Here is a 25,240-nt window from a genome sequence, read left to right as displayed (position 1 = left end):
GAAAAACACAATCTCCTAACAGTCAAGAAGGAGCTATTTAGGCTACAAATTCCTTCGGCTGCCCACAATGTTTAATCAGAACTAAAGTGAACTTTAAAATAAAGTTATTTTTTTGGTACATTGAATATGAAGTATTTTAAACCATGAAGTTAAAAGATTAAAAATTATTTTTCTTTCTCGTATGTATGAAAATATTTGGAATCCGTCTATATAAAATTATCAGTATGGTTTTTGTTCTCACAAAATTAAAATGTATAATTTTTTAGTTCGGACATAGGTTTGATTAAATCTGAACCTATAATGATGACTTTTTACATCTGTTATACATATAACCGATGTATATGTGATATTTTTTACATCAAGTATGTATATAATGGATGTAAAATGTGACATTTTTTAAATCGATTGTGCATATAATCAATGTAAAGAAGCCATGCATCTAGGTTCAAATGTTTGAAACTTGCTTTGGGTATAAAAAAACACATTTCAACACATTTCTCAAAGTCATGTCACATGTACTCTATGTCTGAGTTGGGATTCCACGTAGGAACAATTTTTTTTAAAATAATTAGCAAATATTATTTAGGATAAAAATTTAAATAATAGTTCAAACCACTGTTCGCATGCACCTGTTTCCTTCCAAAAGTGCAAAAGCCATGACACAAGACTTGGCGAGGAAAGTGAAGGTGAGTTTGTTGGGCATGACATTGCATTCTTGAATTTTTCGAAACACCCAGAAGGCTTTGAGGGGGGAATCACTGGCGGCATAGCCTTGGATGAGAATGTTCCATGAAATGGGTTATGATGCAGCAAAGTGGTGGAGGAGTGCGCGCCAAAGCTTCTTAGAGCAAGAGAAGGAGCATAAGTACGAGTTCATAAAGGATGTGGGTGTCGTGGTAGAGATCTAAGACATGGATTTGTGCCTGGAAATCATCGGCACCTATGTCTATGCCACGACGACAACATTGTTTGTCAAAAACTTTAACCGCTAATAGGAACCACCCTTAAGCACCCCATATCTGACAATACTAACCCTAGATTTGAAATTTTGAGCTTTTCTAGTTTTTCGTTCTCCTTCATTGATGAACTTGTTGTGATTCCTACAAGAAGGACAATTGGGGAGCTATACTATTGTGTGTATGTGGGAGATGGTGATGTTTTTGGATTTTTTTTGCTTTGATTGTTTTTGGTTCATTTGATGTTGTAAACAAATGGATTGATGACATCGTTGTTTTATGGCATTGAGTTTGATTAATCGGTTTTGGTTGTTATTTTTGTTGTAAACGATGGTGTCGTCGAATGTTATGACAATGCTGGCCACAAAGGTGATGCCATTGTCGGAACAAATTGTTAACCCTTATTCCCTTTTCTGGTGAACATTGACTAAGCGTGTGAGAAGAAGAGAGGAAATCACATTTGTGTTATGAAGCAAAACACAATGCCCTATCTATATTAGCAAACCAACATTGTAATCTCCTTCTCTCTGCCTCTTAATCTTAATTTAATTTTTTATCATAAACAATATTTTCTAATTATTAAAATAAAATATCTATTTCCTACGTGGAATCCCAACTTCCATAGAGTACACGTGACATCACATGTAGTTTGCTGACATGTTGAGTTAACGACCTCATCAACAGTTAACGGATTCCTTCTAATGACAGATCTTGCACAAAAATTTTCATATATTAGAGACCTATCACAAAACAAAATTTATTAGGGATCAAATGCAAAATTCAAGTATATATCAAGGACCAAAAATATATTTAAGCTTGCACATAATATATAATAGCTGTTTGATTTAAAATACAAGTGACATTAGGTTTAATTGTATGTGTTTTAAATAACTTAAATATAAAATATGTGTGATCAATGAGATATTTAGATTCGATTTGGTACCTCCTAAATGAGAACCCTGATATGACATCATTTTCTATTATTTTTCTATAAAGTTAATACGTTGAATTGATTCATATATATTTTCTTAGCAATAAGGAATGCAAAAATAATAAAAAAATCACCTAGATAAACAATTGATTAATTAGCTAACAGGGGAGTATAGATAGGTCTGAGACAATTTTCTGAGGGATCATAATGATTTTCCTTAGAGATGGAAAATTCATTTTCAAGGTTTTATTACTCCATCGTTATGCAAAGTAGAAAATCAATTATGATAATTGATTTTCTTTTAGGCGCAGAGAAATTTAATTTAGCAACCACTCTTAAACTGTATGAAAGTCAAGTATTAAAAACCAAAAAATTAAGGGTAAATAGTCACTTTTCTTTTTGAATGTGTAATTCACTAACAAATGTGTCCCTGAAAAATGAAAATACAAAATTTAGTCCTCAAGTGTAAAAAATGCAACAAATATATCCGGTCGTTGACTTTCATTTGTCACCATTAATGAAATAGCATATGTGACACAGAGGGATAAATTTGTCACTGAAATGATTGTCAAAATAAGGGCATATTTATCATATAATATTTTCTTGACTTTTCGTCTTCCTACCCTCTGCGAATAAGAATAAGTAAATAATCATTTTTGTCCCTGAATGTGTAATTCATTGACAAATGTGTCCCTAAAAGATGAAAATACAAAATTTAATTCCTGAAAGTGTAAAAAGTCCAACAAATATATCTAAACGTTAACTTCCGTCTATCACTGTTAATAAAATAGTCAAGATTTAAAGAAGTGAAATACGAGATATATTTATCTTTTATTTATAGTTAATTGTGACTAATTATTATAACTTTGAAAAATTTGTAATAATTGGTATATTGTTATAATTTTTATTTTGGTAAACTGGTACAATATTTATTTTGGATAATTTCTATTATGATAGACAAATTATGATTGATAATCAATATTATCGCTATTATTATGCTTTTTTTAAATTATGTTTATGAATATATTTTTTAAATAATTATTGTAATGTTATGTTTGTAACGATAAAAAATGACAAAAATTTATCCTAAAATTATATTTTATCCTTAATGAAACAAAATTTTGATATTTAGGTTTAAAATTATATTTTTTTTCTAATCATAGTAACTTATTGATATTTTGATCCAATAAAAGGTAATGATATTTAGGTCCAAATAAATTACACTTTGATAAAAAAATAGACATTTTTATCTAACAAAAAATCATTAACATTTACGTCCATAAATAATATCTATTTGACATATCTAATCTAATTGGCATAACTACATTGACACTCATTTCAGTGATAAATTTATCCTATGTGCCACGTAAGTTATTTTATTAACGACAATAGACAAAAGTTAGCTATCAAATATATTTATCTTACTTTTTATATTTTCGATAACTAAATTTTATATTTTCATCTTTCAGAAATACATTTGTCAATGAATTACATATTCAAACACGAAATTAACTATTTACCCAAAAATTAAAGTAAAAGGTACAAGACAAATTTAAGAAAAGGTAATGAATAGGCTTTTCTATGAATTTGTTGTACGCGTCCCTTGATCGGCTTTATAGTATAGTATACAACAAAAGAATATCAACCCATAGGCTGCTCAAAATCTCAGCGTTCAGGGCTTCTAATCAAGTTCAATTGCTATAACAAATTTCTATCAAAAGTAAATGTCATATTGGCCTAACGTTAGACAGGTAACCAAAAATAGAGACACTCAACAAAATTTCTAAAACAGTAATAAATATACATTTGGCTCCATAAAAGAATCTTCCAGGACTTGTCTGGGATTGGATTCGCAAACTCTGGTCGGAAAATTGTTCGAAATTGCCAGTAGCTTAATGTAATCAATCTCAATCACGAGAAAACTCTGAAAATATGCTAGAGACAGGCCGAAAACTTAAAACGCTTCAATAACTTCAACTTCAACTTTAGATTTGCCTTTTTTTGGACGACCAGATCGTCTCACATCATCACCAGATAAATATTCAAGGGCTTTTTCCAGGGTGACATCACTTGGCTTCACATTCTGAATGTCGATTTCAAAAAAAAAAAAATAACAATCAAAAAACAGTCAAGTGTCGGTTTGTAAACCCAGCCAAACCTAAGTTTACATTAAAGCGAAAAGTTTTAGCTTTGGAAAAACTTGCTTTGAAATGTTATTTTGACATAATAGCGGTGTTTGGTTACACATTGAAATGCGAAGAAAAAATGTGAAAGGAAACGTTCTTTGTGACAGGCCAAACGTCTGATTGTCTCTGTTCCAACGGAAAACCAATGGTAATGCCGTTAGCCCGTTATAGGTCATATAAACAGGTATGAATTAAATCGGTACACAATTTTGCAGAACAGACATCAATAGTTAAAAGTGGTCTATATCCAGTTAGTTAATCCAAAGAACTGATCTTATAAAACTCCTAAAATTTAAATCCTCAACCTCAAGGCTCCAACTCGGGGTGAGAAACAAAATAAAAAACCAACGTACATGTTAAAGACAAAAGGAAGAAAACCTATCACCCCAACTGACTAGGCCATAGAATCAATTTCTCAAACGAAGGGGAAAATTCACAAAAAAATATCCATCCACGGATGTTATTTCTACCATACATTATAGATGAGTGTTTGCTTCATTGGTAACATGAAGATTTAACCAGTTACAAATCCAAGAACATGCACTAACATCTAAAAAAGAGCAATGCTACATGCTTTGTTTCCTTTCTCTTAGAATTAGTGCTTTTATTAATGTAGTTACATCCTAAAAGGTAGTGACTGATTTAACCAAAATTTGTAAAATCGAGACCATCCACAATCGAATTTGCAAATGTGTCTATGCTGCTATGGTGGCAAAGATGGAAAGAAAAATAAAATCTAAAATTAGAAATGGTTAAACCTAAAATCATACCTTAGGAATAGAAGCAATTGTTCGCCGATGTCTAACACAAAACCCAGCTCTTGCAAGCCTTAATATGACAGGCTGTCCATCCTTAGGATGGTTACCCTAACCACAAAGAAATTAGTTCAACGACAATGCAGACAGGAATAGAAATCAGATCTGTTAGTGCACAAATCAAAGTATCATACGAAGGAAAAATATTTCGAAGATCGAATATTAAAAAAACAAAAGAAAGAACCATTTGATTTCAAGTTCACATTGTACATGTCTTTCTCATAAAATATCATTAACTAAGGACAATTTTTGTAACCCAACAGTATTTATTAAAACTAGCATCAAATATGCTTTATGAAGTATATATATATATGGGGAATGCTAATAACTACCGTAGTTGGTGTGTATTAGCATTCCACACCAAAAATTTTGGACTAAATCCATTTGGAAAATTCTTTTGTTTTCCAAAATTTAATTTAAGGATATTATCATATTTTATCATGTAATTTAAAAAATAAAATTAAAATATTTTTTTCTTTTTCCTATCTTTTTCCACGTTTCTCTCCTATAAATATGAATTTTTTTATTTTATTTTTGAAGTTAAATGATAAAGTACAATAATGTCCTTAAATTAAATTTTAAAAAACAAGAGTTTATGGTTTTTTAGTCCAAGCTTTTTGGATATTAGCATTCCCATATATATAGGGATCATATTACATTTAACTTTGACCAACTATTACACTGTTCAATAACTTTCAATTGAATAATGTTTTCTTAAAATTCAACGTTGAATTGAAAATTCGTTTCACAAGATAATATATAAAAAAATTCATATTGATCCAAAATTATTCGCTATCCTGTTCATAAGGATTAATACCGGCGTATTATAAACTTTTCAAAATATAGTAAAATACGAATCATTTAATTCCCTTTTTATTGTTGTTCAAATTTGACACACGCAATCTTGATAATATGTAGATATAATTCAACAATTGGATAGATCAAAATCACATTCTCTCTAAAGGGATAATATTTTGAATTTTGAGAGAGAGATTTAAAATGGAATTGCTAGTGTAGATGGATAATGTTTTGAAGAGTACTTATGAATGAAAAGGGCAAGGGGTGAGTAAAATTGTAGACAAGTATTGGAAGATTAATATTGTGCTTGTTAAAAGGTTAGGAGATATCGTTATAGCTCTAAAGTTTGATGTGGACTAACATAACATGATCATTGCTTACACACCAAAAAATAAAATTTTGGGAGGATTAGAAGCTTTAGTGCAAAGAATATGATTAGGGAAATGATAAAATTTGCATGCTTAAAATTGATAAAAATGTGCGGTAGCTAAGAAAGATAGCAAAATGGCACTAAGTGAGGCAAGAGCTAAATCATTTGATGCATTATACCAAATCCTAAGGCACCAGAGAAGGAAAGAGACATTTATAGCCTAGCTAAAAGTAGAGTTTAACTGGAATAATCATCAGCAGAAATTTCTTGGCAAGTAAATTATACACAACATCAACTAGAATACTCCAAATTCACCAAGAACTAAAAACACATGAAAAATGGTATAATGCAGCCCAAGGGAGCAAAAAACAAAAAAAAACAAAGAATGTGGTGTTGCAGCTAAAGATTGACTCATAAGAAAATGAGGTGTTTACTAGAGAATGACATGGCACAGAATGTGGAGATTAATAATGCTGAGAATTGCTTAAAGAGATCGCATAATACTAATAGAGGTAATGGGCTACTATCTCTCCGCAAAAATTTAATGGAACTTTATAGGTTGCAAGCAGAGATTGCCAGAAGTTCACGAGAGTTCACCAGAAAAGTCACAGGAAGATAATTGAAAAAATTGCTACAAATTTCTCCAGTAGAGAGGTTTGCTAGAAGAGGTCACTAGAAAGTTTGCTGGAGATGACATTCTATGGTTTGACTAGCAATTACAACTCACCGGAAGAGGTTGCAGGAAAAGAGCAATAGAGCAAGGTTGATTGGCTATTTGCACCAGAGGATGAGGCTAAAGAAAAGTAATAAGGACAAAAAACAAAAGCTAAAGAAAAGTAATAAGGACAAGTCAAAGGGTGGTACCACCCTGATACCATGTTGAATTTAGTGAGAGAGATTAGTATGAATGAAGTTGCTTTCTTATGCAATATATCCATATATATGGACTAATTCATATGCTACTTCATAGGCTAAGAGATAATAATTCCTACAAAACACTAAATGCATTTAATATGCGGATACATGAAATAAGTACCTATGGCTCAAATTGAAAAGTGAGAAACATACCAATGTCAATGGGTATTGTAGCACCTCAAGTGCATCTTTAAGAGTGATAGAATCCACATCCTTGATCTGAAACAACACAAATTGTTACTTCTCTCCTTTCATTGGAAGATATAATAATTGCTCATATTTGTACAACCAGCTCTTAACTCTTCACCCACAAAAAAGAAAAGACATCAACCAGAGGTAGCACAAATGCATGCACAGCATACTCACTCAGCAGCCACATTCATAGAGGAACAAGAAGAATTTTGATGCACAATGGAAACAAATAACCACATTATATAACAGACTTTGAATATAGAGTGTATTCTACCGATTTGATTTTAACAATCATATTAAGAAAATAATTTCACACAAAAAATTGATCCCTCCACTCAAAAAAAAAATGCTACCCTAAACAGGGGAGGGGGGACTAGACAATTTAAAAATGATTTCATTGCAAAGTAAAAGTAAGTGCATTAAAAACTCGGGGAAATTGGTTTGTGCATTAAAAGTGCATTATTATGTTCTTCTACAAAGCATACGTTATACTGGTTGAAAAATAAAATTGCAGAAACATCAAAGAGTGACAATTGAGAGGAACAGCGAATTTTTTTTTGTAGAAAGATTATTTAGACAATTATGGATGTTTCAGATCAAGCAACCAAATTAATAGGAGCATTGTTGCTTATTCTATTAGAAAATTAGTGTATCAGATAATATTTTTGGGATTTCAATTTTTCCTTGATTAGCTAGGTTTATCTCCTCTCATTAATTTGCTTTTAGGATCCAAATTGTTCCTTGATTATCTATGTTTATCGACTCACATTAATCAGCTTCGGATAATCATGGGTGAATATCCTTAGTTGAGTTTTGTGAACATTCTCTTAAAACCATGCAGCTTTCTATTCGCCATGATAATTCCCATGCTTCTATTTCACTTACACTATCTTAATAATCTTCCACATTGTTTGACAATCAAATCATAACCTCGTCATCCTTTCAGTTTGAACCCTTATGCTTTATTCTCCTCCCTCCTAACATTCACAGTTTTATAACCCAAAAAGTATTTCAAGTCATTTTCACTAATTTTCACTAAAATGGCTATATTTTAGCACCAAAAGTAGTTTGACACATAGATCACCTTTCTACCCTTAAAAAATCTTAGGAATTTTGTCCTTGTCAATAATCATTCTTGGTGGGTTATTTGTCCAACTCAATCCTACAGCACATATAATATCGAATTTATCATTTGTGATTTTAATAATTATAAAAAAAAGTAAATAATAAGAAAATAAAAAAAGGGCCAACAGGCTGCCCCAGCCTATCACAGGTCACCCCAGTTTTGGCCAATAAAAATTTGGGCCAGGCCAAGTCAAAATCAGGCCAGGCATGAATTTCATTGCCAAACCCAACACATGCATCAGCTAATGAGAGCAACTTATAATGCAACATATAATGTAAGCATCCAACACATTGACCTCTTAAATTTTCAAGAAACAGGGAGATACAAACTTCTTTTTGTCAGACTAAGATACAAACTATTGTTGAAATACCAGGCAACCATAGCCCCAAAAATAGTAAAATAAAATTACTCAGTGTTGAAAATGGGAAATGTTACATACATGAGAGACAGAAGCTCTTCTAGGTATGTATCCCTTCCTATCTTCTCCGAGCTGAACATAGACTCCGTAAGGACCACTTTTCAAAAGAACCTGAGGGAAACATAATGCCATTTATACACAATAATTAACAGCCCCAAAAGAAAATTAAATAAGTCCTTTACAGCATACAACCAATCCAGGATCTAAAGCAAACCTTTTCATTTGAACCACTGGTAACACCAAGGAGTTTTGGTTCCTCTATTCTAGTGTTTGGCTGAGATGCATCCTCTTCCTCCTCGGTACCATATAATGTTTTAGCAATGTACCTGTTTTCGGCAATCACAAGAAAAACTCATAATAGATTCATATGCAAATTTTAGCAACAAATACTACAAAAGGCAAAGTCAATGTTGTAATGGGGTGCAAAAAAATTAGCAGTCCTAAAATTTAGATGAGATCCCATAAGCTCAGCATATCCACTATTTTTAGAGACTATAGACTAAATGTACTTACCATTAATTGTTATAAACATAGAATAGAAATCGGAAAGAAAAGAAACATTTTATTGAATTGAATGGAAAGAACAGAAAATAGGATGTGCAACTAACATAGTATATAGCATGTGCAATGTAGTACATAATATGTACAACATTGCATAAATCACATATCAGTTGGGTCAGAACAAGAACCTACAAAACAAATATGCCATAAAATACTCACTTGCACCTCGGATGTTGATCACAGCCTATAAAGTACCCAGCACCAAATCTACTTACTTTAAAAATAAGTGTGCCTTCCATACAGCTGAAACAAGTTCAATCAAAACATATCAAGGGAAGATCTGACCAACAAACACGGAAGCATATAATGAATGTAATCAATGCCATTTTCTACAAATAAATAAATCAGCATAGCATAATGCCATAATCACAGTACAAAAGTAGCCCAGTATAATGATAACATTCCAAAACAAGTTCATATGGTTTGGGTATTAGAGCCTTCTCTGTGAATTGTTGACACAGCTCTAGTGTTGAATCAGCTGGGTAGTTAGTTTTTAGTTACTGTGACCAGCCTAACTACAAATGAATTACAGTGACTGTAAAACTGAAACAGTTTTAGTTGCAATTTTTTAACAAAATAACAGTTCCATTATCTTTTGAGCATTTTCCCTCTCTTTCTCTCAGTTTCTTTAACTTTCTCACACTACAATATTTTCTGTTAGGAACCCAAAATAGAAACTAGAAGATAGAAAAGAATGGTTTTATTTCTTGGTTGAAGATGAAAAAACAAGGAAAACAATCATTCTTCGAAGGGTCTCCCCTCCAAGAGGGCTCCCGCTTTCTTCCACATAGTTAATGCTTAGTTCTACTTGAGATTAATATATTTGGCTGGGAGGAAAGAAAATAGAGACAATGGCTTCTAGAAACTTTTTTTTTATCAGCAAAAATACTAATATATTGGATATAAACATCAGTACAAGGGGTACTGTACAAAATACACATCAGCTCCAAGATATGCAGAAGTGTGGTAGCCTAGGTTAGTTACCAAGAATTAATCTACCAAACAACTGACAGTAATCTTGGTATGTATTTACCCTATACCTATGACATATTTCCTTCCTAATTACAAAAGGCTTCCTCCATCAGTTTGTTGGCATTGAACTTCTCATTTGAGAAGACAATCCTATTTCTATGGTGCCAAATGCACCTTGTTAAGGATATCCACCAACTCAGCCATCACTTTTTGCTGATACCCGACACCCTGCAAGAGGAGTGTTGTAGGAAATGTTCCCTCGGGTTTTGTGGGAGAGGTCCCACTATCTCCATCCAAGACATCGATTCCCACCAAAGCAGCAAGACCTTATCACAAGAAAAGAATAAGTGTGCTGCATCCTCTTCAAAATTCCTGCAGAATGGGCACATGCTGTCATTGATTTCCAAGTTTCTCCGCCGTAAATTGGTCTCGGTAGGCAGCCTATCCCAGATTAGTCTCCAAGAAAAGAACACAGCTTTAGATGGAATCCGGAGTTCCCATAACTCATTGAATACGTGTCCTGATTCTCATCTATTGATTCCCTAACTAGCCATTTGTACGCACTTCCCATTGAGTAGCTCCCGCTTTTGTCCCCCCTCCAGACCCACTTATCATGTCTGTATGGACAGATTGTGAGCCCTTCTATATCTTGCATAAACTTGGCAACCATATCTATTTCAGCATCAAAGAATAAGCGCCTCCATTGCAGTCTCCATTCCCATCTTGTGTCTGAGCTCATCCCCATCTGCTGTATATACTGATTATGCTGGTCAGATATAAGGTATAGTCTGGGGTATTTCGCCTTCAGTGGCACGCCAACTACATTCCATTCATCCTCCCAAAATCTCACTTTAGCTCCACTCTCAACCTTTCACTTTATCTCACCTTGAAACTACAAAATCTCACTTTATGACTTCTAGAAACATAAATTCAAAATTTTCCTTATTTCCATTTTCCCTTTAATTTACATTTCAAACTTCTCTCCTCCCTTGTTTTCCTTCTATCATACCTGTTAAATAGCAGGAATCAGAGGCATATTAGGCTGAAACCATATGTCTAAATGATATTATGGTACTGGTTTATATAGAATGATCATGTATTAATTACACATAATTAGAGGATATTCAATTTCCTCTAAATCATATAAGTTTCCTCGAAATCAGATATCAAATCATCATACATTAAATGTATAATATTTATTCCTAATTCTCAACACTCCCCCTCAAGCTGGTCCTCAAGCTGGTACATATAGATCATATGCACCCAGCTTGTTACAAATCCTGGGTCCCCTCAAAGACTTTGTGAAGGCAGCTGATTACTAGAGTTGATGCATCGGAAAGCTCATGCGTGAGGGTGCATGAAGCTTCCGACGGTGACACATAGGCCAAATGAGAGTAGGTTGATGGACAACAATCTGACGATTTAGGTGGTGATTGGAACAGTAGCCAGAAAACAACGGGCTGCCTACAGTGGCCGCTGGAAAAGGAAAATAGGTCGGTGAGAGGAGGGGAAAACTAGAGAGGTAGGCAGTTTGTCTTTGGAAACAAGAGGACTTTCAAGTTGAGCTGAAGTTAGGAGAAATCACCATTCCAATTGATACACTCTTGTTTGATTTAAATGGGATCGACGTTGTATTAGGAATATCGTGGCTAGCGTCTCTTGGTTGCATGTGGGTCAATTGGGGCAAACAGAGCATGCAATTTCAATTAGAGAACAAGTGGGTGGAATTACAAGGTGAGGGCAAAGGAGTTGCAGAACAGGTTGCTTTTCAAAGTCTGTTTGGTAAACCTTACCACATGATTGAGGGGTTGTTGCTTTGCACAGAGTTACAAATCAGTCATTCCAAGCCCTTAGGGTCTGAACGTGACGTGTTGTCTGACCAACACCCCCCCCCCCCCAAAATCAAAAGCCTTTTGGATGGGTATTTATAAATTTTTAGGGAACCAAAGGGATTATCGCCTCAACGTGGTAAAGAGCATGCCATTACCTTGATGGAGGGCCAAGGGCTAGTGAATGTGAGGCCATACCGGTACCCACACCATCACAAGAATGAAATAGAGAAGCAAGTCAAGCAATTGATGGACACTACATGATTCGTCCCAGTCAAAGTCCATTTTCAAGCCCGATAATTTTGGTGAAAAGGAAAGACGAGACAAGGTGACGGTACCGGATAAATTTCTCATTCCTGTAATTGATGAGTTGTTAGATGAATTGCATGGGGCACATTATTTCTCTAAACTGGACATGAAATCAAGGTACCATCCAGTTCGAGTTAGGCAAGAGGATAAACATAAAACTGCATTCAGAACCCATGAAGGACATTATGAATATTGAGTAATGCCTTTCGGGTTGATGAACGCCCTCTACATTTCAATAATTGATGAATGAAGTTTTCAGAGACATGTTGAGAAAGCCGGTATTAGTTTTTTTTTTTTTTTACAACATATTGATATATAGCCCGGATTGGAAGTCCCACATTATGCACTTAACTGCTGTTTTGGATGTTTTGAAGAAAGAACGGCTGGTGGCAAACCGGAAGAAGTGTTACTTCAGTCAAACAACCATAGAATACTTGGGTCATGTCATTTCCAAAGATTGTGTGGCCATGGATTCCAATAAAGTTAAAAGTGTGATTGAGTGGCCGGTTCCAAAAAATGTAAAGAGGGTGTGCAGCTTCTTACGACTGACCGGCTACTACCGCAAATTCATCAAGGACTATGGGAAATTAGCTCCTCGCCCTCTGACTGATTTGACTAAGAATGATGGGTTTAAATGGGGAGACTCAGAACAGCTTTTGAATCATTGAAAGAGAAAAGGACTACAGACCCAGTCTTGGCATTACCTGACTTTAGCCAAGAATTCATCATAGAGAGCGATGCTTTAGGCCATGGTTTAGGGGCTATTTTAATTCAGCAATGACGACTAGTGGCTTATTTCAGCAAGGCACTCAAGGACAAAAAGTTAACCAAGTCAGCCTATGAAAAAGAACTAATGGTAGTGGCATTGGCAATCCAACATTGGCGGCACTATTTGTTGGGACACAAATTCATTGTTTACTGATCAGAAGAGTTTATGTAATTTCTTCAACAGTGGATAGCCACTATGGATCAACAAAATTGGGCTACCAAGCTACTGGGTTATCGTTTTGACATCATCTATAAAACAAGCCTAGAAAATAAAGGGGCTAATGTGTTGTCTCGAATGTATGAAGAAGGGGAATTGAAAGCTATGGCACACCACCCCATATGGCCAGAGGGAAAGGCAGTTATTGAAGAATGAGTGGATACAAGGTGAGGTCTCATTAATCACAAAGTATCCCAGGCTGTTTGTAATCTCTCAACAGCAGAACAACTCAATCCAGCAAATGGGAGGCTTCAAGGATAATGAATGGGAGTGGAACTTGTCATGGAGGAGACCACTGTTTGATAATGAGATAGCAATGACTTCAAACTTCTTAAGGGACATTGAGTGGAGCACAATTCAGAGGAATAGGAGGGATGATTGGGTGTGGAAGGCAGATCAAAGCGGTCATTACACAGTACAGTCAGCATACAAACTAATGACAAGGGAAGCAGATGAGGGGGAAAGGGACCGAGCATTTGTGGAGCTATGGAATCTAAAGGTGCCAACCAAAGTTGCAGTTTTTGCGTGGAGGCTCCTTAGAGATAGGCTGCCTACTAAAGCAAATCTAATTAGGAGACGAGTAGAGATTGTGGATAGGAGCTGTCCGTTTTGTGGAAATATGGAAGAGGAAGCAGGACATGTGTTTTTTCACTGCAGCAAAATCCTCCCAATTTGGTGGGAATCATTATCTTGGATGAATACTTCAGCAGCTTTACCGTTTGAACCAACACAACACTTTCTCCAATATGGTTCCATACTACCTGGTGGTTCAAGGATTAATAGATGGAAATGTTGGTGGCTGGCTGTAACTTGGACAATTTGGGAGAAGCAAAACAAGATTATCTTCAACAATGATTCCTTTGACAGCAACAGAATGATTGATGAGGCTTCTTTTCTTCTATGGACATGGTTATCAAATTTGGAGAAAGGTTTTGCAGTACACTTCAATCAATGGTCTACTAATATGAGACAAGGTTTTTTGTATTAAAATTGTAATTCATGGCAGGGTGCAGCCTATTGGTTCCTTTTACAGACTCTATTTTAGTCTGACTTGGAACCAGATTATGGCCATCCAACTACATGTATTTCAAGTACCTCTGGTACTTTTTTTTATATATATGAATATACTTATCTTTGCTGATAAAAAAAAAATAAAAATTGAAGAAGTCCACCACGATGACGTCCTTTGCAGCATCATTGAGGCCTTGCAACAAAACAGACACCAAACCCGGTTACTCTTATATGGAGAGGGTGCTTCTCTATAAAGGGAGGCTGGTCATTTCAGCTAAATCCATGTGGATTCCAACATTGCTCAAGGAATATCACTCCATTCCTCCGGGTGTCCATTCTGGGTTCTATCGCACAAATAGGAGACTCGCAGCAAATTTATTCTGGGTGGGCATGAAGAAAGATGTCCAAGAGTTTGTCAAGGAGTGTGATGTTTGTCAACGTCAAAAGTATTTAGCAGTGGTTCCTGGTGGCTTACTACAACCTCTGAACATTCCCAACTAGATTTGGGAAGAAATTTCTATGGATTTCATTATTGGGCTCCTTAAATCCAAAGGATACACTGCAATTCTTGTGGTTGTGGATCGTTTGTCCAAATACAGTCACTTCATCCCACTAAAGCATCCTTACACAGCGAAGATGCTGGCTGAGATTTTCACTATGGAGGTGATCCGTTTACATGGGATTCTAGCATCCATCTTGAGCGACAAAGATCCCATCTTGTTAGCGGTTTCTGGAAGGAACTATTCAAGCTGCAAGGTACTCAATTGAAGATGAGCACTGCCTATCATCCTCAAACGGATGGGCAAACGAAGTTAATTAATTGCTATCTTGAGACTTTCCTTCGCAGTTTTATCGCTAATCAACCCAAATTGTGGGTGTTGTGGTTGCCATGGGCCGAGTACTAGTACAACACCGCATTCCATGTCTCTACGAGGACCACCCCTTTTGAGGCAGTGTATGGCCGCCAACCTCCAGTGCTCACTCATTTCCTCATTGGCGAGACCAAAGTGGAGGCAATGCAATGGGAGTTGATTGATTGCGATTAAGCCTTACGTCAGCTGCAGCATCATCTCCTCCAAGCCCAAAATAGAATGAAATCTCAGGCTGACAGCAAAAGAACAGACCACTCTTTTGAGGTAGGAGATTGGGTTTTTCTGAAACTGAGACCTCATGCGCAGCAAACTGTCATGACGCGCATCTGTTCCTAACTTGCCCCTCGTTACTATGGACAATTCCAAATTGTTGAACGCATAGGCATGGTGGCATATAAGGTTCAATTACCTGAGTCGGCTCGAATTCATCCGTTTTTCATGTGTCGTTATTGAAGAGAGTTGTGGGCAAGTACCCAATTGAAGAGGAACTTCTCACTGACTTGGTTAGGGACACCACCCCGGTCTTTGAGCGAGCTGATGTCTTGGCTACTAGACACATCACTCAGGCTGGTGATGTAGTCAAACAGCTTTTGCTAATACATCACATTCCATCTGTATTATCTTCTATTGCTTTTGTTAATTTTCTGTTCTTGCTTGAGGTTTCTAACAACCCTTGTCTTATCTGCTCCTTTTCCGACGACATTTTACGCTTTTCCAACAAAATTTTTGGTTGCTGCTGTCGTCACTATTAGTGATATTTTCGACCAGAAAGACCACCATCAGACACATTGTAGGCAAATCTATCTAGATCCGGGCAGCACATCTCAAGACATTGCTCCTCGCGCCTTTTTTGCTGCGCCAAACAGCTTTTGCGTCAAACACGATTCCAGCGCGTGAGGTCTTCTTTCAGACTGCAATTCAAGGCTTAGGGTCACCTCTCTGGTGCGACTCCACCCTAGGAGTTTGGCCCTATTCCGAGCATCCTTGTGGGCCCCACCTCCAGGCTTGGTGTTGTTTGCTTCTTTTAAGTTGTAGATTCTGTTTGTTTTTTTTTTTTGGAAGGCAACAAATATAGTATATTTTATTAATCATAGAAACAGCAGCACCAGAGGTACTGCTGGTGACTTATACATAAGTGCAAGGCACCTGATATCATCTACCAGCATAATTAAAAACCAAGCTATGACCCCACCACATATCTAGATCTGACTAACCCAAATTAACCAAAATAGTCCCCAAGATTGGAAGACCAGTGGTTGAACGAAGTACAGAACTTTTTATCTCTGGTCTTTACCCATGACCATGTTAGGTGACTTATGTAGATTCTGTTTATGTGTGCTCCCTGTTTTCTTCTATGGCTTCTACACTTCCTGCCTAAGAGGACTTTAGTACATGATTTGCCGTTTAATTTCCAGCGAAGAACTTTTCAGTCACCTATCCTACCGCCATCTCTTTTCAGCATGTTTTTCGGCCACTGCCTTCATCTCACCACTCATTTTCCAGCGAAGAACATTCTAGTCACCTATTATGTAGTTGTCCTTTTCCGGCATTTTCTCAATGACTTCTCTTACGTTGCTGGCTATTTATCATGATTTCGTCCCTTCAGTTTGAATAATTTTGGGTCTCCATGGTTTGTTTGAAGATTCCAAATCTTGGTTTTAAGAAGACCAGAACTTGCTTTGGATTTACTTAAGCTGATGGGTATTCCAACTCTCTCTTCCCAGCAATATCCCCCAATTTCACCAATATCCCCGAGTTGTCTTCAAAATATTGGTTTGAAGCTTCCAAATGGTTTTAAGAAAGTCAGAACTTGCTTTATATAGGCTGACGAATATTCCAGCTCTCTTTTTCTAGCAATATTCCCCGACTTTACCAACATCCCTGAGTTGTTATTTAAACTATTGTCTTTTTTAATGGAGCACATTTTTTATGTTTTTTGTTGAGAATAAGTTTTCTTGTAACAAGTTGATTGCTTAGTAAGCTTCAGCTAGAGGGAGAGTGTTGAGAATCAATATAGGATCAATTTTAGATTATGTGTTTATTATCATATCAGAATTTTAGGAACAATATCTCCTATAATTAATTGTAATTAATCTACATAAAGGAGCATCCGCTATGTACTGTAACACGGTTTTCGTCTATTATCCCTCTATTTTGTCTCCTATTATACAAAATACAAACCTAACCTAATAAATATAAAATTGCAATTTACAAGAGAAGATAGTCGTTCAAATATAATTTTTGGTCCCAAAAATGTCTTTTTAGTCAAATATAAGATATTCTTGGTACTTGAAGAAATTCAGCCAGTAAATAAACCAGCTGGTCATCAGAATTCACAAATGAGATGGTAGCTAACTACACCAGATTTAATCCCCTTACAAATGAAGTGGCAATTAATTTCTATATTTGTTCATGGAAGGCTAAAATGAATGCATTGCAGAGTTCATATTCCTAATCCCACAAAATTTCAACTCTTTTAAGACTTAATCATATGAATTCACATGCAGTGAGCGTCATTGCTCGGTATTCTACTTTAGCACTTGATATAGCAACATTTTCTAATAACCTTCATGGGACAAACCCAGCATTCTTGAAAAATGCACAACAAGAAATTCATAAAGAAATAACTACAAAAATGTGGCTAATTCAATCCATACATGATACATGGAATAACTTACCTTGGACACACCCGACTCTGATCTGGGAGAGAAGCAAATAAATAATCGCCAAATTTCTTTTCCAACATCTTCTCTACCTGCAACAATAAAACCATTTCATGAGTATATAACCAAAAAATAAAACTGAACGTGAACATAAACGTGCAATGAGAAATATTTGCAATTGTCAATAGAGAATAGCAAGAGTTAAAATTTTAGATATCCAAATTTCAAGCCTTGAGCGAAGAGAGAAGTCACACCTGATGAATATGAACATTGGAAGTACGCTCACAATATGATTTAAATCGTGTCCAATAGTCTCTAAGGAGGCCTTTCCATTCAGTTAATCCAGCAGAAACATTATCAAGCTGAATCAAGAATGAGACATAAAATAAAAATACAAAATAATAATAGGCAAATAACAACGAACTAGATCAAACCATAGACAAGAGAATCAAATTAAAAATTGTGAGGAACTTCCAATAAATGGTGTGTCAAATTACAATAGTGGTACAGCTTCTGAGCTTTAAAATTTAGGATGACAATGGATAGGTTTTTGTAGGGTTCTAAAGTATCTGTACGCATACGGGCATTTAAAAAAACAAAGGACCCGAAGAGTAACAATACCCATGCAAATAGAAATTTTAATGGTCATGTTTATGCCCAATAGATACCTATATACCTGTATCCAATTTAGGCAATTTCTGTGGACACCATTGGATTTAAATCCTATTGTCATTCTCGTTTAAAATACAAAAACAATAGAGAGCTCAAAAGGGGACAGGACAATCATAGCTCAAACTCAATGCACAGGTTTGATTAAATTATTTAATTTTTATGTTTTTATTTAATATTTATATAAAAAGATATACATTAATAAAATTCATTTTAAAAAAATTTAGTAGCATATTAAATATAATTAAGTTAATGACTAAGGTTACATGGGTAGGGAAAGGTCGGAAGAGGTTTGATCCTTCCTACGAAAAACTGCATTTGTTTTAACTGAGAAGATGTTTGTTTTAAACATTATGCCTATAAAAAAAAAATTTATAAAAAAAATTTATTTGTTCTTGCTCCAAGTAATAATAGTAATGTAATATCTATATAAAATGTATAAACTAGTATATATATATATATATATATATATGAATTTGTAATTATTTAAATTTGAGTATTTAATTTTATTATTGTGAATATTATGTTTAAATGTACTTAAATTTTGTGTGTTTATAATTAATAGTTTTAAATATTTTTATGGTAAAAATTAAACTTTTAATTTCAAATGATATACTAATCATTTTAAAATATTAATTTACTAATAACTATTTTAATAAAACATTGCACTTATATATATATATAATAATAATAATAATAATAATAATAGTTTACTTCTTAATTAATATCCTTAGTTATTAATAAAATAAAATACTATAATTATTCTAAATTTAACATATTTATAAAATCAGTACTTTTAATTAATAATTTTCATAAAATTCATTTTAAAGTAACTAATTTTCAAAATTTTAATAAAATTAAAAATAAACATTGATATAATATTCAATATTATAATTTTATGTTTATATATTTATATATGACTAAATGACCTATTTGGTCTTTTATTTTATTTTATTTTGGTTCAATTTGATCTTTTATCTTTTAAAAAGTTCAATTAGATCTTTTATCTTATTTCTTTTGTTCAATCTAGTCCTTTATCTTTTTAAAAAATTTATTTGATCTGTTATCTTATTTTTTTTATTCTGTTTGATCCTTTATCTTATTTTTTTTTTTAAGTTTGGTCCTTTAATTCTATTTAAGATAGACTTAGATAATCATTTATAAATGAACTTATTTGGTTTAATTTTCTACCCTTCCCCTCCACTTCATTTTGAACAAAAAACTTCATTCATAACTAATTAATAGCATCAATCTTGAATGGATCCAACGTCTAAACTGAACAAAAAAAAAAAAATTTAAAAATGAGCAAAATAAACTTTTTAAAAAATAAAGAACTAAACTGAACAAAGATAAAGGACCAAAATAAACCAATAAAATAAGATAAAGACCAAATAGGTCATTTGTCCTTTATATATCTATAAAATATTTGAATTTTGATAAAATTAAATATATTTTCATTTGAAAATTAATTTTATTAAAATGAAAAAACTAATAATATATTATAATTTTTATAATATCTATAATAATAATAATAATTTGAATAAATTAACTCAATCAACTACTCTCATTACTTTTAAATCATTACTTTAATTATTTTTGTTTGCACAATATATTTCAAAAAACTTAAAATAAATTATATTGATATATACACATAATAATTTATTTATTAATTTATATCCATAATTATAACATATTATGAATTATTTTTAATTTAAATATTATTTGTAAAATTATTACTTTAGATTATTATTTACTCTAAAACATATTTTAGAGTAACAAATTTAAAAAATGTGCATAGATATCAGTATAATATTTAATTTTACTACTGAATATCAAAATAAATATTTAATTATTAAAACTACATAATAAATAACATCTTATTACTTCATATAAAAATATTAAATTAATTTTTAATTGTTAAAATTGTATACTTAATAGCATTAATGTGACCGATTTATTTTTTTATTAAATACAGTTATTACAAACAAACAAAAAAATGATCTAATGGCTATTATAAAATTGACTATTCAATCAATGGCTCACGTTTCTTCAAGTGAAGTTTATATATATATATATATATATATAAAGAGAGAGAGAGAGAGAGAGAGAGAGAGAGAGGATACCTCGGTTTCCATATCGGCAGTAAAACTGTAGTCCGTGACCTCTGAAAAATGGTTCGACAGAAAAGCTGAAACCTAAACATCACCCAAAAAATAGCATAAAATGCACGACATATATTGTGGCTCATCATATAACACTTCGGCAAAGCAAAACTGGCAAGAACAAGCATAGATTGAATTAAGTCATAAAATTTGAAACAGAAAAGGAGCATTTTTCCTATTCCCCTTTAAGGCAGGAGCAGAAGAGTTTTGTAGGACAAACTTTGGAATCTTTTCTGGGGGCATATTAATTAAATAATACAAAAATGCAACTATTATTTTCATCCAAACAAAACAATAAATTCAAAAATAGCCCAAAGCTTACCATGCGACCACGAAATTCTGGAGACAGAACTCGACTTTTTACTGTCACATAGTTTCTATCCTGGGGGAACAAAAAATTTAGGACTCAAATTCTATCAAACTTAGATAGAAAAGTAAACAGTTGCATATTGATAGGTTTTCAATGCAAGATGCAGTATACATATAGAAACTAAGTGACAACAGCAACTAGAGAATCTCACGTGCATCAAAACAATAAATCAAGTTTTTTAGGAAGGTCAATAATAAAAAAAATGGTAAATTTTTTCTTATACTTGTGAGTGTATACTGTGTAAGTTAACTCTACTAGTTAGAGTTAATCCTTAGTTAGTATGGACAGCTGTGTACAGCTGTCAGTTAGTTAGTTGAGTTAGATAGAGTCTGTAGCTCTGTGCTCTCTATATATCAGATTGTACACAGACTCATTGGCCAATTGTAATTCTTCTTTTGAATATCAGTTTATCAACAATACTAGGTTGGATTCTCAATTCTACTTTGGAACATCGTTAATTGTTTCAATTCAGAACTATCACTGTATCACAAGTTCATCAAAGACAGTGAAGTCACAAACCACGATATGTAAGTCTTGATTGATGACTTTTTCACTTTAGTTGTGGTCTTAGTACAAGGATCTGCTTGTTGGATGCTGAAGGTTCCTTTGGTGTTCAGGGTGCTTGTGTTCTATTATGCTGAATGAATGAGAAATTACTAACGTAGGTTTAAATAAAAACTACACTTGTTGCATTACACAATCACTTCATTTCATAACCTTAAGCTATCAATAATGGCTGAAAACCTGAAGCAACACTTCTTTCATTATACAAATTCCAGATGACCATGAATATAGACGTCAACAATTATTGTTAACCAAATAACATGAAGAAATGAGCAATTGTTAGAATTTTATGTGCACAAACTACCAATGATGGGAACTGTTAATTAATTTGAGCATGTTTGGCTCAACTTATTTTGAAGAGCTTCTAAAAAATAAGTGATTACTCACCTTGAAATAATCTAATCCAAACATGCAATTACATGGATTCATCAGATAATTGAGCCTCTACCTCTACCAATTTCTGATCTGGTGCAGAGTAATAATATAGCAAAGGGTGTGTTTGATTGTGTTTTTGTTTCTTAGTTTTTAAAAGCTATTTTATAAAACAATTTTTAAAACTAATTTTACTAAGCAAGAATGAGGGAAGAAGATGAAACACTACAAGAAAGAACATAAGTAATAGAAAACCACAAGTTAAAAACTTAAACAGCTTAGAGATGTTCTAATTTTTTAATTTAAAAACTGGAGATATTTTTTAAAACAATTTTCAAAAACTGCTCTTATCAAACAAGTTTAAAAAAATCGGGCCCTGAGTTCCTAAAAACAATTCCTCTAAATCAAAGACCTAAACAACCTATACAATTTTCTTACTAAGTCACAACTTACAATTTAAATTGTTAGACTTGATGTGATATGATAGATAAGATATGCTATGGAATGGTCATGGCATTACACTGTTCCAGTTATAAAATACCTGCAAAACTTTTATCGTGGATGCATATGTTGATGGCCTTCCAATCCCAAGCTCCTCAAGCTTCTTAACCTATAATATCATTGGGTAAATCTTCAAGAGAGAAAACAAGACAAAGCGCAAAAGAAATGAACGCTGTCTGCCCTCCTCCTTGCCAACACTAATAATGTTATAATGAACTCCAATTCATGGTGAACTATGTTGCTACAAATCTATTTATTTTAGACAATTCAATATTATAAATCATATGGACATGTTGCAAGTTTTACCATATGCATATGCTGCCAAATATAGGTCTCAACATGAAGTCATAAACCAGAGTCCTTTATAACAAATTAACAAAATTCCAATTATAACTTTTCTGTGCATAAGCCGATAGCATAGGCTATTAAGTTTGAGAAGTTTTGAGAAACAGTTATTAGCTATAGCCAACAATGAGATGGATAAGCTTAAAACAGAAACTTGTGTTTGAAACAAAAAAAAACAAAATGAAAATAAAGTGGCAAATTTGTAATTAAAAGTGAAAACAAGAAACAAAAACACAACATTTTCTCAAAGTAAACAGGCCCATACAGTCTATAGTACTCCTTTAATCTTAAAGACGGAAACAAGATGGCTTACCAATGATGCTTCAGAGTACCGTGGTGGCGGCTGTGTATGGTGCTGATTAGGTTCAGTTTGAACCACGTGTAATGAATCCCCTGTCTATAAAATAAAAGTTAATGAAGGGATGTGTTGCGAAGATTATGGCATCAATAAATGCTTGGGCATAAATTGAGAGTAATTATGAGATGTGTAAATATAAAAAGAAAAGGATGTCAGTTAGTTAGTTTTAGTCAGCTACTGTTATTTTATGGCTGTTAGGTAGCTGTCTATAAAGAAGGCAGGTCTGTTATATTTTAGACTCACTGAATGATAATGACAGAGTGCATTATGAATTGCAAGAAGAGGTTTATATGGACCAACTTCAGCTTCACTACCACCAATGACTCTCACCTTGTTTGTCAGCTACATCATTCTTCTATGGTTTGAAACGGTTCCCATGGGTTTGGTTTGGGTTCTTCAATTTTGCCCTACTACAATTTGGCATGAACAGATGCAAAGTTGATTGCCTTATCTTCAATCATTCCCCCACAGGCCATTGCATTTATCTTGTCTATGTATCGATTACATTGTCATAATTGTTGATGATGCAATTATTACATTGCATTTACCTTGTCTATATACCATCTAACCCATCAATTGTAGACAAAATATTTGGGTCGTCTCATAATTTTTGGGAATTAAGGTCTCCCAATCCCATTCAAGTCTTGCCATTACTCAACATAAATATGCATTGTCACTTTGTTCGAGAGGTGTTTCTTGAGAAATTGCAACCAACCTTGTTAATTCCAGCAATCAGTTGACTAATATGTTAACTTAGTATCTCCACGGTTCTAGGGTTGAGTATATTTGTAACATGCTTGGCATATATGATATATATCCTCCAGCTTGACGGAGGAGTTAAAATAGCATATTTTGTGCATGGTTATAATTGAATAGGCACATGTTAAAATTTGTAAAATAGTCTTTACTGCAATTAGCGATTTGATTTGTATTTATGACTAAGTCCCTTTTAATTCTAAAGTGTTATAATAAATAGTACTCAAATGTTATCATTCAAAGTTTACAGTCTGAAATTCTGAATGAGCACACCTATCCACATGGAGAGAGAGAGAGAGAGAGTGAGAAGGAGAGAGAGAGAGAGACAATGACTGGGTAAGGGTCAGGACAAGAAGTGAGAGGCGGGGAGCAAGAGTTAGGGAGGATCCCCGGCGAAGTTACACCGGTACCAAGCCTGGACAGCAATTCCATCATGCTCACGCTACCTGGAGGGAGAGATCAAATATCTCAACCTTCTATTTCACGAGATTCCCAGAAGATGCAACGGAGAAGTTCATTTTAAAAGGTGGGGGGATGTACAGGAGATCTTCATCTCCAAACAAAGAAACAAAAGGGGGAGGAGGTACGGCTTCGTGAGGTTTAGAGGGGTCTCCGATGTGCGCAAACTGGAAAGGAAGCTAGACAACCCTATAGTAGACGGCTTGAAGCTGTACGTCAACGTCCCAAAATACGAAAGAGGAAAGGGGAGACAAGCACAAAGAAGAACAGAGTCCAAAGTCCAGAGGGATGGTGGCAGCCAAGGAACGATAGCACCTCATCAAACGCAAATACAACACAAGGTACCTTCGATGTCGTGCGCGAAGATTCTGCTCACAAATACAATGACCTCAGGGCAAAGGCGAAAATCAGAGAATGCAAGCTCCAAACAAGCCGGGTCACAGTCATCAGTACACATCGACATCCCGACGGGGACAACTGGGAGCTAGGAGCAGATGTCGTGCCTAAATAGCTAGGGGACAACATGATCTTACTCCTGGGTCTCACTGATACCAGGGCGGAAAAATTGGCTAACTAAGAAATTCCTTATGGGGCGACGCCGTTTCACTCGTTGGAGAAATGGAACCCTAACATCAGAACGGGCCATAGACTAGTCTGGGCTCTTTGTTGGGACATTCCGTTAGCAGCATGGGATGTGGCTCACATCCGAAAGATCGTTGCCGCGATAGGAGACCTAGTGGAGGTGGACCACGATGTGGAGGAGCTTCGAAGGTTG

The 25,240-nt window shown here is 34.3% G+C and overlaps 1 protein-coding gene across 1 annotated transcript in view; it reads right to left on the bottom strand.

Annotated features, from left to right (window-relative positions):
* Positions 1-3,438: 3,438 nt before the first annotated feature.
* Positions 3,439-25,240, bottom strand: part of LOC114384697 (DNA topoisomerase 1-like) — a 38,850-nt gene continuing 17,048 nt past the window's right edge. The window contains exons 11-22 of the mRNA XM_028344431.1: positions 23,206-23,289; positions 22,588-22,656; positions 21,063-21,122; positions 20,702-20,773; positions 18,164-18,271; positions 17,925-18,001; positions 9,428-9,511; positions 8,922-9,033; positions 8,729-8,818; positions 7,125-7,190; positions 4,844-4,939; positions 3,439-3,970 (exon numbers count right to left, since the gene is read on the bottom strand). Of these exons, the coding sequence (XP_028200232.1) occupies positions 3,842-3,970; positions 4,844-4,939; positions 7,125-7,190; positions 8,729-8,818; positions 8,922-9,033; positions 9,428-9,511; positions 17,925-18,001; positions 18,164-18,271; positions 20,702-20,773; positions 21,063-21,122; positions 22,588-22,656; positions 23,206-23,289 (1,047 nt within the window). The 3' untranslated portion in view covers positions 3,439-3,841. The remainder of the gene's footprint in view (positions 3,971-4,843; positions 4,940-7,124; positions 7,191-8,728; positions 8,819-8,921; positions 9,034-9,427; positions 9,512-17,924; positions 18,002-18,163; positions 18,272-20,701; positions 20,774-21,062; positions 21,123-22,587; positions 22,657-23,205; positions 23,290-25,240) is intronic.

Source organism: Glycine soja, chromosome 14 (genome assembly GCF_004193775.1).
Source record: "Glycine soja cultivar W05 chromosome 14, ASM419377v2, whole genome shotgun sequence".
Lineage (NCBI taxonomy): Eukaryota > Viridiplantae > Streptophyta > Magnoliopsida > Fabales > Fabaceae > Glycine > Glycine soja.
Note: the sequence above shows the minus strand (reverse complement) of the source record. Positions and strands in the feature narration are given on the sequence as shown.